The sequence below is a fragment of the Chlamydotis macqueenii genome, chromosome 1 (genome assembly GCF_036417535.1).
Source record: "Chlamydotis macqueenii isolate bChlMac1 chromosome 1, bChlMac1.mat, whole genome shotgun sequence".
Classification (NCBI taxonomy): Eukaryota; Metazoa; Chordata; class Aves; order Otidiformes; family Otididae; genus Chlamydotis; species Chlamydotis macqueenii.
Window position 1 is genome coordinate 127,805,240 of NC_141556.1, and position 14,392 is coordinate 127,819,631.

Here is a 14,392-nt window from a genome sequence, read left to right on the forward strand (position 1 = left end):
AAATTGCTATCAGGCATCTAAGAACTCATCTGTATGCATGCTCTTTTAACAGCTACACATGAAGAAATGGTGAGCTGGTGCCTACAGAAAAATAGATAAAACTTTGTCTTCTGCAGGGACCAGCATACAGATTCAACTTTGAATTTGTACTATAGATGTACATGTTTTCTAATTATTTCCTCATTGCACTCCAAGAAGCCAGCAGTTTGGGCCTTTGAGAGTTTATTAATCATGAAACATTGCAGATACCTCTGCTAAGGGGGGACAGAAGAAATATCTATATGGATGAAAAATTAAAAATAAAAAAAAAAACCTCCACAGAGTTAGTTTTTTCTTATCAGTCATGTTCAAGCAGATGACAAACGCTGATTTTCCGTTGGCATGATACATTTTAGCACAAGACAGATTAATAGATCAAAACAAAGAGAAATCGCACAAAGTTATATTTCATAGTGAACCTAATTCTAATGAAGCTGTAAGACTTAGACACCAAGGTCAATCTGTACCTCTGTGCATCCTGAAATTCTCCAGAGTAATTAGCAATGCCTTCAGAAACATCCAGTGCACTGAAGGCAGCTGACCAAGTGCAGGTTGCTCCGCAGCTAGGTATAGCTGACAACATGTCTAGCTTTGGTAGATCTTCCATTTCTAGGTCAATAGGGAACTGGACAGCTGATTCTCCTTCTTTGCTAGAGCACATGCCAGTCTAGTAAAGACTCAGATACTCATTACTGGAGTCTAGGAGCAAAGTGCTGATTTAACTTGGAGTTTCAGGATTTCAGGGTTCTTAGAAATAGCAAACTGGATCCTCCCAGTGCTGCAGGGAGTTGGTATCAAGCTGCTGTAGAAGGCTTTCCTCTTTAAAAAATGTGCTGTGTTCAGGAAAGGTTGCAAAGTACTGGCCTTTCAAAATTTCCCAGACATTGTAATTGCTTCAAAATTATAATGACTATGACATTTCATATTCTGTATTTGTTTCATTATTTGTGAGGCTACATTTAATATACACAATACAAAAGTGTTCATCACCCTTAAAGTAATGGAAAATGTAATTTAAGTGCTTAGTTAAGTAAAATGTCCAAATCCTAAGTCTTTCAAAATGCTTATACGTTTCCTCACACTCTTTACTGTTGCTTATGAAGCTCATCTTAACATTCCCTTTTATGTTCAAATGTCAAGCCCTTTTAATGTTAATAAAAATTAAGAATTATCAACATTAGCTTTTTCTGTAGTAAAGTATTTGTTCAGTGTAGCATTCCTAATGAGAGTTCATATCCTTGTGCAGAGGGGATAATGGTGAACTGCAGGAAGGATTTGTAAATGCAACACTGGGGAAGAGCTTAAAGAAATGTAATACATTCTAACTAGGTTCTGGTGTATTTTCAGTATACCATAGAACAGACAAAAAAAGAAAAAAAAAGGTCCTCTGTGCCTAGTAGGTACATTTATAAAAAATATGAAAGCAATGGACATGTATTTATTTTTCTCTTTTTTCCCTTCTTTTTTTCTTTTTTTTTTTCTCCATGAAGCCACACTGAATTTTAGAAGTGTAAAGTAAAGAACATGAAAAAAAAAATAAACGAAATACCAATTTTAAAGGTGATTTTATAACAACATTTATGAAAATCCCAAGATATCAATGTTGCATTTCACATTATTGAAAATTAGGAGTGATTCCCAGTAGATAAAAATTCAGCCAAAAAAACAGTACAATGATATGATTTCAAGTGTAAAACAAATTCTCTCTGTGAGTTATATTTTACATAGTTTTCAGTAATTACAGCTAAAATCTGTCATTGATAGATATGCAAGATAGAATTTTACTTATTTAAACTGAACAATTTATTATTACAGTTAATTTTTTCTCTTATATTCAGTCTGATTTTGTATTCCTAACTAAATGAAGAGGGCATCTCAAATGTTTCTCAGTCATTCGCATTAACATGGGAGTTTAAATTTATTACTGAAGACATTCTACTTTCAATATAAAAAACTGATGGAGCATTAATCTTAGAAGCTACTCTTGACAGATATGAAAACTCAGAAGTCCTTATAAAAGTTTCCAAAAATTAAGAAATTGTGAAAGTTAAAAGAAAGTGATGGAAATTATTATTTTCATTGCTATGAATTGTGTATGGAGTGAAGCCCTTCACTCATAAGAGAGAAGCAACAATATATTTTATTGATATAAAATAGTGAGTTGAAAAAGTTTTATAGTAAACAGTAAAGGCCACAGTGGTTTAACAAGATTCAATTGCAAGGTACAGTGGGTTATTTACTGCATAGAGGACAGGGTCAGACAAAACTGTCAGGGAGATCCTTCCATTGAGTCATGAAATTCAGAAAGGATCCCTTCGCTTTCTAAACTCCTTCTCAGAGAGGAGTCTAGGTGTGGCTTGATCTAATCTTAGTCCAGGCTTGACCAACTGTTAAATCTAAAGGACTGTATGTGCACAATAATCCTTTATATCACTTCGCTAAGATTTCAAAGTTTCATCGCTCTTATTCCCAATTCACTTACCAAATATCTGATGCAATAAGGATCCTCTCAGCCTTGAGGAGTAACCTTGAGAAGTGTCCCTACTCAGGGGGAGATCCTGGTGTGCAGCCCACTGCCATGCAGGAGAGCTCAAAGCGCTCTTGGGCTGTACACTATTTATGGAGTAAGATAATTGACTCATAGTCAGTCATATTTGCACATCAACTGCAGATATTAGTTTCTTCCAAATTTGGTTTGAGTTGGACATTGACCAGCACTGTGGTTAGGGGGGAGCATCACCATCCCTTGGCTATTGTGGTGTTATCTGTCTTCCCTGAATCCACCTTAAGCTGAATGCAGCCATCACGACCAGACTCTTCCATCACAACTGCCACTGATGGTTATCACATGAGCAGGATTATAAGAAAAGTGGTCAGCTCAGGTTGAGGAGGGGGAGCACACTGTCACAATTATTTGCAGATTGAACCTCAGACTAAAAAAAACCATATTATTAGTAGATATTGAAAGACTGAATGGTAACTACCTAACTGGAAACATAGCATAGTGTGGTAGTTAGCTATGAAAGACTGGAAGAAACTTGCTACTACTTAAAAAAAGAGAAAGTAGGAACAGGCACTAAAAAAAGAGTGACATGTAAACTCTGAAAACAGAAGGATATATTTTTTTTCTATACTAAAGAAATTTCTTAAATAAAAAGTGTCAAGAAGTTATGCTCTTCATATGGTCCTAAATCAACAAAGCAACTAGTTACCTATACAAAATACATGCTTAATTTTATGTATATTCCTTAGTTCTGCTGTTTTCAGTGACAATACTTTTATCTTATAATTGGGTTAAGTATTTTCAAAACTGAAGCTGAGACAGCCTTGTTCTAGGCAAAAGCAGTGGAAAGTTAAGTCAATCATTGTAGGTATAAACAAGACTAAATGGAGAAATGGCTTGGAAATAGGCTTTCCATCTAAGATTCTTGAAATCAGATGCCAGTATGCTGCTTTCATCTCCCTTGGCCTGGAAATCTGAAATATGCTTTGGCCTTTGATAAAAAAACTTCAAAGCTTAGAACCATTTGAAAGACCTGCTGGCTGAGGACCATGAGATATCTCAATCTTCATCAATTTATATATTGTAGTCTTTTTTTTCCACTTTGCGTCTGGACTTTCTAACCTATAACAATCTTTTAGTTTGGAATGTAGAGATGTTCTTGGTGGTAACGTTATTGTAATTTTTTTTTTATATATACATTATCAATGTACTTTAGATCCTATAGAATAGGAAGAGAGAAAAAAGCAGAATTTTTTCTTCGAATTAGTAAGCTTCAAGGATGCAATCTAGAAAATCCCATATTCGGTGAAGGCATAAATTGAGATTTTATTGTTTGAATTGCATTTCAGATGTAAATAAACAGCATAAACAAGAAGAGTTAAGAGAAGCAGTTCTCCAACAATAAAATTGTAATTAAAGAAGAGGAAAATCTTTTTCTTTAACCAGTAATATTTAGAAAGATGAAAGCTGCATTTTTCTAAAGGTGATTTTAATAGAATTTGGAATTGATATTCATAGAGCAGGATTTCTTATTGCCACAATTTGCCAATAGCCAACAAGAATATATAAGGAGAGGTGAGGCTACTATTGCAAACTTATTCTGTGGGTCCCCAGGGAAGATTCTGTAATTGCAAAGTCACTAGCTTCAGCAGTAATTTCAGTGTAACTATACCTGCATAGCATAATCATGAACACAAGTGCTCTGGTGGTGCCTAAACCATTGGTAAAAGTTATATTTGAAAGTTATCAGATAAGTCACACTGAAATACTAAGAATCTCAAAGCGTTGCCTTTCCTTACTGCATAAGAGATTTGCTGGGATGAAACCCAGGAGATCACTAAGAAGTATATCTTCTCTGCTCTTGCCTTGTACAGTTAATAAGATACTATCTGGGCAATCCCATAGGTCTGTCCATGAACCTTGCTAGTGTTTTGCAGATAAATAATAGTAAGGACAAAAATCATTATTACCTAAGGACTCTGATGTACAACAGAGACTTCAGGGTAGAAACTGCTTCATCAGTCTCCTAATTTGAGCATTGATTTGCTTCCCCTCAGCAAGTAGTAGAAGCTTACCCCTTAAGAAAGTGCTACCAGCACAGCCAAGAAACAGCTGCTATAGATGCAATGTACCAAATTCAAACAAGATTTCCTGAACTGAGAGAGCTCAGCAGTAACACAATTGCTTTGGGAGCACTTTGTTTTATTTCAGCAAGGGGGTGGGGGCAGGGGGAGCAGAGAGCAGCAATTTGCAGAACGGGAAGTGAAACCCAGAGGAATTCCCCAGCACAGGCTCCCAGGTGTCTTCCCTGCCTGCACGCCAGCTGCAGCGAGGCTGTGTCTTCCCTCAATTCACCAAGGTTTCCTTGGCAAGGAAAGCTGAGAATAAGGTCAAGGGCACCACAGAGAGCGCCTGTCCAATATTGTAGAAACAGATGATGGCACCTCAAGGCACCACGGGTCATCATATCAGCTGCTAAGCAAAGCTCTCACTTTCTAGTTATCAGTTTCCTACAGGTGTTCTTGAGCCTAAAGCTTGACTTCTCATCAGCCTAGCTGTGAGAAAGGGTATCTATGTAAATCTCATTAGAAAACTATTTACAGTACATTTGTTCAGACTTTCTCTTTAATTGCTACTTTTTTTCTTCTTACCAATTTTAATGCTAGTCTCTTAATTTAATTTTTTTTATAGTGTTCACCCCTTGCTTATTAATTCCTTCATGCAAAAATGTCCACCAATTTAAATGGTTGCTAATGTACTCAGCTAATGGTAGGGGCTGGTGCCTGCAGATGTTTCTACTACTAACTGTACCATATGCTCTTTTCTCTGAAACTGCAATCTGCAATGTAAACACATATATAGGTTCATAATTTTGAGTCATTTTCCCTATTTGACCATGTCTGATTGTTTTCAACCTGTCATCTGTAGACTTCTGGATTTATCCTTGGTTTAACTTAAAGCCGGCATACAGACACCTGCACCAGCTGGAAGCTCTCAGGTCTTGAAATGGCAAGAAAAAGTTGAAAATAGCTGTTTTGGTGACTTTGAGCCTCCTGGCCACTTTAAGGCAGCATCATAAATAGTGCTGCTTGGAGAAGTGGTCTGACTCTGCACTTCACCCTCCATGTGTCTGCTGTGGCTGTCAGGCCAGGGGACTGATCCTGGTGTGATTTGATGAGCAGGAGCAGTCTCACAAAGGAGGAAGTTGTCCCAGGTAAAATCCTGGGAAAATTTCCATAGATTTTAAGGTCAGCTCGTGTGCAGGCAGAGTAGATTCCTATACAGTGGTAATATCTCTTCTGATGCAAATAGCGTTTTGAGGTCAGAGAGTGCAAGGTAGAAAGTAATTGGGGCATATGTTGATCACAGGTACTTCTAAATATTTAGTTGCATTTTTACTCCTCTCTGTTCAAGTGCGATACTTTGTTCATCAAGTCATTTTAAAAACTGGGAAAGGCTGCAGGAGAAGATCCTTGGGAAATAAAAATACATAAACAGTAACTGCTAAAACACTCCTCAGAGGATGAATGTGGTATAAAATCTCTTGTGTTGGAGCTCAAAGTACAGCAAAATAGAAGAAACCATCACTTCTAAAAGTGGCTTTCACTAATAACATGTTAGACTTTAAAGTGCACTTTATGGATAAGGCTTTTTAAAATAACATTTTAAGTTTAGACCTGCAAACCTAAAAAGATTGCCTGACATTCAACAATGATCAACCCTCAAAAGTTCCCAGTGAAGTATTTATTTCTGAAAATGCTATTGTTTTCAGAATAATAGTGGACACTTCTTTATTTGCATAGCACTTCAAGGTATCATCTTCATCGCATATGTGGAGAGATCTTGAACTGGAATTCCCCACTTAAACAGATTTGGGAGCTTCTGACCACCAAACTGGTAGGGGTGAGTTATATCTCTGAGACCCAAGGTCATGCCAAACACCTGAAAGTGAGGAAGCTACTGCTTTGCCAAGGGTTAGAGTGTTTTTCTTGCCCCTGTGCTCCAGCTCCCAGAGGAATCTGTTAGACATTCACAGTGAGGTACTCTGACTAAACATTTGGTGCTCCCCATCGAAGGATGCAACACGGCATCCATTACAGTTCCCCAGTGTGGAGTCAGCTCCCAGGTGGCTGGAAAACACAGGCACAGAGTGGGAAGAAGAGCAGTAAAATGTGAGGGGAATAATTATATTCCAGTTTGGTTGGAAAGGCAGAGTATCAACCATGAAAACAAAACAAAGGGCTTCAATGCCTGTTCCCAGGAGACAGTAAAGGCAAGACTGAGATAAAGCATTTGGAAGAGAGAGAAAAAAACAGTAGAGTCTAGTCCCCAGCATGAGAGAGAAGATGGGAAATTCAAATTTAGAGAAATGAGGAATCATCTGCTGCGATCACTTCCTTAATCTGCAGTACCCCTCAGAAAGTAATAAATTAAGTTGCATTAGCTGTAAGGGTTAAATACTTCGTTTTCAAATGTTTCTCACAATTTACCCATGCCTCCCTCAGAAATGCATATGTTAGCCTGAGAAAAACTGATGTGTCTAAGGCTTGGAAAGGAAAGAGGAATTGCGATGAGCTTTGACATCCTGAAGGACTTGTTCTCTGATCAGGGAAGAAATGAAGCGCTGCATTTTAAAAGAGATTTTGAACTGAAATTTTTAGTTAGACTTCACTTTTTAAGTGTTTGAAATCCTCTCTGGGTACAATACAGTGCACATAGAAAAAAAAGGTTGTGATATTTTGATGTTTGCTTATCTACATGCTGTCCTGAAGTACGACAGAACACGGTGTAAATTATGAATAGCACGTGGGTGCTCTGCTGCTGCACTGCAGGAGATGCAGTTAGAAGATTTGAGAGTTCAGTGTTATGTGTCTGTCAATGACAAAAAAAAAAAAAGCCAAAGGAAAGGATCTGAATGTATGTCTGCAATTTATTTCTGCAGAAACTGGTTTTCTGTGGAGCATTTTCTCTCTGCTTGCTTTTACCAGAGTATAAGTGAAAGAGACAGAGTGAAAAGTCCAGCTACAGTAACTTCACTGGCACAATGAGTTTCATCCATGTTGCTAGTATACTGAATACACTAAAAGCTACAGGTTTCCATTAGGAATCTGCAAGTTATATTTTTCTTTTTATATTACTGTGGTTCAACACCCAAGCTATCAGTGTTTGCATTGATCATCTAAGGAGAATCCACACTTTATCTTCTTAAACAACGAACTTTGCTCAGAAGGATAAACTGAAAGGATATTGGTTTTACTCCTTTTGAATCCCAGAACAGCCTCTTTTAGAGGTCACTTTTTTATTGTTTAGAATGTGTGATTAAAGTACTGTTGTTCCCAGGTGACCAGTGTTTGGGATGAGAGGAGAGAGAGGCAAATGTGTAACATCTGGTAAAGTAAGTTTACAAATGGGTTGGAATGATTTGAGATAACAATAAATGAAAGCTGTAAAAGCAAGAATTACTGATACTGAGACAGAAAATATTAAATTGCATCTATTTGCATGTAATCTATTTAATTATTAATTAAACTTTCTATTTCTGCATAGCATAATACAACCATTATTAAATTTGCACAACTCATGCAAGTAAGCATGCCCATTTAAACTGGAGGCTGCTTTATAGAGAAGAGAGGATCTCAGCTCCTGAAAAAAAAAGGTGTCTGCCAAAATGCTCCATGAGTCACAGTTCCTCTGAGCCTCAGTTTCCTCCTTTGTAAAATAAGTGGAATAACCTGCTTTTTCCCTCCACCGATCTGCTATATTAATGTATAATTTTTTTTTGTAAATCCAGTAGAAAGTTACAAAATGTTCTACTGTTCCTGGGCTTGTTGTTCTGAGCATTTTCTATTTTGAATGCTTGTGCATTTTTAGATGGGAGGCAGAAGTGGGTCATTCCCTAGTGATCTTATTATACAAGTCTTTCACTTAAATAAGGATCTCTAACTTTGCTGCCACTGTTCTCCCTTATCGATGGCAGATTTGGCCAGTGCTTGTTTATCAGTACGTATTTATTTTAATATGTCACAGTGGCTTCTGCCCACAAGCTATTACCTTGAACTGTAAAATAAATTGTACTAGTATTTCAGTAAAAAGGAAGGTCCTATCACCAAAGACGTAGTGGTAGCACAAAGCATCAGGAACTCTGACCCAAGAAACCAAACCTAATTAATCAGAGCCTGCAGCTCAACCCAGTTTGCTGTTCAACAGCAGCTTTGATTAGTGGGGCTAGAGGCAAATATGACCTTTTCCTTCAGCGCTTAAAAAGAGAAGAAAATGCATGTATACATTTGACACAAGGCGGTGCATTGCAGATTACTTTTGTTTAGGCTGAGTCTCCTTGAATCACAGAACAACTTTAATGACCATTAGCAGCTATCTCAGTGATTAAGTAAATGAACTCAAGAAAATGATCTGCTGGGTACATTCCCAAACACTCAGTACAGTTTATTGAAACTGATCAGTTTAAACAAGGAGTAAATTGGGATTCACTTCAAGTGATTGGGATTCTACCTATTTGGTGAATACAATTAGGGAAGACACTCCCTTGCTTATGGAGAAGCGAAGCTGGCTTTCGGTACTGACAGAAAGTGAAAATCTTTAATGCATCAATGCTGGTAATTTACATTCAGTGTTAGGAATAAAAATCTAAAAGACATGGGTGTCTTCTGGAGTTGCACAGAGGAGCATGTGCATCAGCTCAGCAATCACCGCTGCTAATGTACTGTATGAAGAATGCATATTCAAGTCAGTGTCTAATGCAGTAAGAAATAAAAATTGCAGTTGTTAACACAACTGAAATAAAATTTGGGCCTTGGTGGAGAAAAATAAAAGACAGGCATACTTAGCAAGTAGGAAACATGCTAGGAAGCCGCCCTACCTCCATCCAGTTCTTCAGCTCCAAAATGATTCCTGTAGAAGAGCATAATCTCTATCTTGTAACACTTGTAGATAGTCACTAAACAAACAAGCAGCAGCAGAATAGCACCAAGCCCACCAGCAAGCTCAACTGTGTACATCAGCTCTGCAAAGAATCATAAAACACAATAACAATCACATTCCAAATCAGAGAAAGATTAGCAGCAGACCTCACACTTATGTTAAACATAAAAATAAAATAATGACCGATAGGTTATTCATGTGTTCATTTTGTTACAGGGCCCTTGAAGAAATACCTAATTAATAGATCTTTTTTTTCCTTAATAAAATAGGTTTTTCTCTGGTACACCATCTGAATTGCTAATTTAAAAAACAATTGCTGGGGATGCGTATGTGTATGTACATGAATATGTGCATATATAAAAGACAGATTTGATAACTCACTTCCTTCTCTCTCTCTGTAGATAGACCACAGTTTCTTTTACACAGGTAAATGTTGACATTCCACTTACAATGAAAGCAGAGGTGAATGTTTCTTTTTTTTTTACTATAATGCAAGTACAGCTCCTCCCTTATTCCACACACAAATAAGATGACTTTCAGTCTACTGGATAAGATTACTCTTAGGATTTGATTATTTTTTTTAAATAAAATTAATTAAAGACCAAACCCTACAAACAAACAAACAAAAAAACCAACTCGAGAGATGTGAAGACAAATTATCTGAGGAACCCCACAGCCTCACATCTCCATTATATGCACAACTGCAAACTTTGACACAGTTTCCCAACGATCCACAGTTCATCTTTATTCTTCCCTTTCCCCCAGTGGGGCTGGCTTACGTGCAGTCACAGCAAACCATCCCAATTTGTCCGTTCTGACACTCCTATTCAGACCATGACCCCCTGGTGTCTTTGCTGCACTCTGTCACTGGAGATTCACATGATGGATTGAGATCCTCACCAAGTAGCTCTGTTCCTAAGGATGAAGACTCTGGTCAAATGTGACCACAACTGTCTACAAGCAGCAATCCTCGGTGGGGCCACTTATCAGTGCATAACTAGCACCGTCATGGACTTTTACCCCCCCAGTCTTAACTGTTGCAGGCTGAATGGAGCTCACACAGTTACATGGCATCCATTTTGTTGTTACATTTAATTTGCTATTGACTGAAAACTGGCAACGTTAAAAAAGAGGAGTGGGAGGAGGAAAAGCATTACTAACACTGTTGCAATTTGAAATGAGCAATAAATGGCATCTCTTAGACGACCCATACTCTTCCAATATCACTCAATTTTGAGGAATACTAAGAAATCGAATCTTGGAAATCAAAGATACACGTTTGCTTCCTAAAAATCTGTGCTGGAGAAAGCTCAGTTCTGTGTTGTTTTCAGAGTATCCCCTTCCAGCAGCTTCTGTCTGAGTGAAGCAGGGTAGCCCTGAAGTAATTGTGTGCGTGTGTGTGTGCATGTGGTTATGTAGATATGTTACTCCAGCACAATAGAATTCAGTTAGAGAAATAAAAGTTTAGCAGAAAAAGTGACAATTCCATTTATTTTGATTGTGTCTACTGACAATCACACACTTTTTATTATTTTGAGGTAACTGTAAGATTTCATTGCTCTCTAGAAGACACTAAAAGTGTAATAAAATAAAGTAAAAAGGCATTTATATTCCATGTCATTCTCTCCAAAACTGTGCTGGAAACTCCTTTGTGTTAGATATTTTTAAGACCAGCATGGTTATTTCAGACTTTCAATAATTTTCTGGTCCAGAGAGGGGAATGTTATTAAAACACTCAACAAAAAAAAATGTTTGCATACAGTATTTTAGAATATAAATGGAAATAAAAATTACTCTGCACTGGCTTAATATATCCTGTTTATCATTTTGCACTACAGGTGATGCAGCTGTTCAATGGTAACTAGAAGAAAGGCTTTAATATTTCAGGTTGCTAGGCACAAAGTACTCTATGTGCCTGCAGTTATGACTCATTAAAGGAAAGGAAAAACTTAACAACTGTAAAACAAAAGTTTTTCCTAAATTAATGGTTTTGAGATTAAATGGAAAAAATAACTGCAGGTAGTCATCTGTTCTCTGTTACTGTGTGTGAAATCAGGTTAATGCACTGTATCACTTTTGCCATCAAAGCGTCCCCCTTAGAGATCTTTTTCCCCGTAAAACAATTCAAGATTATACCTATATTTTTACTTTGATAAACTCTATATGAACACACATGAAACTATCCTAAATTAAGCAACCAAAGCAAACAACAAAATTCTCTACGTCACCCTGAAACATACTAGAAATTGCCTTTTTATGTGCTGCTGCTTGGCTTGTCGTGATCACTTATGAACACAAGGAGAAGGTGTTTTTTTTTTCTTAAACAGATTTGTTTGCAAAGTAAGTTCCATGGTCTATCCATCTAGCATAGCAAGCCTGTATTTTCCTCCATGCTGGACAACATCTATCAGCACACGTTCACTCTCTGTCTTGGGTGCTGTTTGTCATGGTCCAGAGGCAGAGAGGAACAGATCACCCTGTAGACAGCTGCATCCTTACACCCAGCACTGCAAACGCCTGAGCTAACCCCCAGAGCGCTGGAAGTGGGACAGCCACATCTGTGTTGAGCCGTGGAAAGAGGGACAGATTGGCCTGGGCACAGCGCCACACTAAGCTGATGGCTTTCAGGCCTTGAGTGAGTGTTTCTGCAGGATGGTAAACTGTGTCCCACGAGGGCACTGGCTCTGAGCTGCCACAGGGACTCTGTGAACAGCGTTACCCTGTGTTACGCTGAACTGAAGCTGTAAGGAGAGGAAGACTTAGTCCTGCTTCTGTTGTTAGCCCCTCAGGTGACTGAAGCCATTTCACATTTCTGTGCCTCGGTTTTCCCAACGTGAAGTGGGGAGGGCATGTCTGTTTCCTTCGTAGGAGGGATTTCTCCTGAAAGATGCTCTGTGAGCACCAAGCGTGATGTGTGTCAGCAATGACGTAGTGACTGCTAAAGCTAAGTTAAAGCATAACAGCAAGGTTTGAGTGTAAGGCTACCTTCACAATAACAATTTTTTTTTCCTGCTGCTTTATTCTGCCTTTTGCACTGCGATTTAAGCACAGTTGCTGCAGCAAGCATTACACTCCCTTTGAAGTGTGATCTGTTTTTTCCTGCTGAAATTCAAGTTCCCTGTAGTGGCTCCACACTAAAAAGATCCAATTTCAGCACAATTCCACATCAGAGGGGAGAGACGCAAAGTGCAAACCTTTTAAAATCTATTTAGCCTCTGTGTTATGTTGCTTAAATTACAGACCTGGCCCTCCTTAAGGACCTGAGGCTGAATGTAGAAAATAGTAGAGGAAAATTACTCAACTAACCCTTAGGGGGACAGGCATTCTGTTCGACACAACAAATGAGTGAGTGCCAGGGAGTTACATCCAAAAGCACGGCAATCATTTAGTTACAGGCAATTAACAATAGTCCTCCAGTAGCACAGAAACAGTTCTACTCCAAGGAAAAACACATTGATTACTGCTGCAGTAGTAGATTGGTTTCCGAACAAATAGCTTCAATTTAAAACAAGATTTGTTACAAGCATTTTGACCAATGGCTACAATTTTTTTTCCTTATTGGGAGGCTTTGGCCAAGCAACCCAGTGAAAGAGATGGCTAATTAAAACAAAGTACACTTCCTCTCCAAATATCTGGTGCGATACGGTTGGTAATAAATGCACTTATTTTATACTAATTCTATCCTAATTATTAGGCATATTTGTAGAACACATCTTTAATCTTCACCTGGCTTTAATATTTGATAAACTTCCTTTCACTGTGTCATGCAGGTAATTCACTTATCATAGCTGGAGTTGTAACAAGAAAGTAAATAAAAGTGTGCCTTCAAAGATTCCTATCTTTTGACTTATACGACATGCTTCAGGGACTTTACATTTAATGATCTGTGATAATTTAAAATTAATCTTGTTCTGTTCATTAGTCCACATACAGCTGAGCTACTAAGAAAAATAATTATATTTCAAACATTCTTTTTTTTTTGTGATTTATAAGTCTTCAAGGACATGTGATTTATAGGTGTGTATTCAATTTCTGAGCCTTTTTCAAAATCCAATTACAGTCTATCTAAGGTTTCAATTTTGCAATCACTTACATAGATTGCTTAACTTCATGGACTATAAGTAATCTCTCTGAAGTCAACAGAACTATTCACAGAGCTTCAGGTTAGCACATACATAAATCTTTGCAACTTTTTGGCCTACATTCATTTCCATTCTTTGCTTGTCTTGGACAATTTAACTCACAAAACTAGAAGGTTTGGTTAGAGACAGTTCTCAGTTTGTCTAAATGTACTTTCGTAGGCTCCAATTATTAAATGAAACATAAAGGTAATGAATATAATTTGGAAGGGGAGCAGCTGAAGACAATACTAAAGCTCTCATGATGACACGTGAGGGAAGGTAAAGAAGGAAGATAATGACAACCAACACAGGACTAATGTGTCATAACATACAGCTTTGGTTATAAACACATGTGTTTCTTCTTAAGAAAGAAGGAGGCTGGCTAACACGGGAATACCTGCCTGAGTGTCATTTCAGACATCAGCGGTAAATAGTAGGCAGAGTAGGCAGTAGGTTAAGAAGAAAGAAACATAGTCACAGTTTAAAAAAAAGAGAAGTATGTGGGTTTTTTTTCCCTGCTTAATACAGTATTCATTATGACATGACTGTAAAAAAAAAAAGGATAGCATATGGAACTGCAGCTTTATACTGCATATGCAAATCCAATATGCATATATATATACAAAATCTATTCTCTACTTTTTAGGAAGTTTTGTTTGTTTATTTCAATGTGCCAAAAAAAAAAATCTGTTTATATTTAAGGTACCTAGATGTCTTTATGGATACTGTTGTGAACAATTGCTAATGGATATTGTAGGACAATAATAATTCAGTAGAAACAGGTTTGGAA

General features: G+C 37.6%; 1 protein-coding gene across 1 annotated transcript in view; it reads right to left on the reverse strand.

Moving 5' to 3' along the window:
• The window catches only part of IL1RAPL1 (interleukin 1 receptor accessory protein like 1), a 774,364-nt gene that overhangs the window by 9,205 nt on the left and 750,767 nt on the right, over window positions 1-14,392 (reverse strand). Inside the window, exon 9 of the mRNA XM_086740214.1 lies at window positions 9,420-9,563. Coding sequence (XP_086596340.1) covers window positions 9,420-9,563 — 144 coding nt within the window. The remainder of the gene's footprint in view (window positions 1-9,419; window positions 9,564-14,392) is intronic.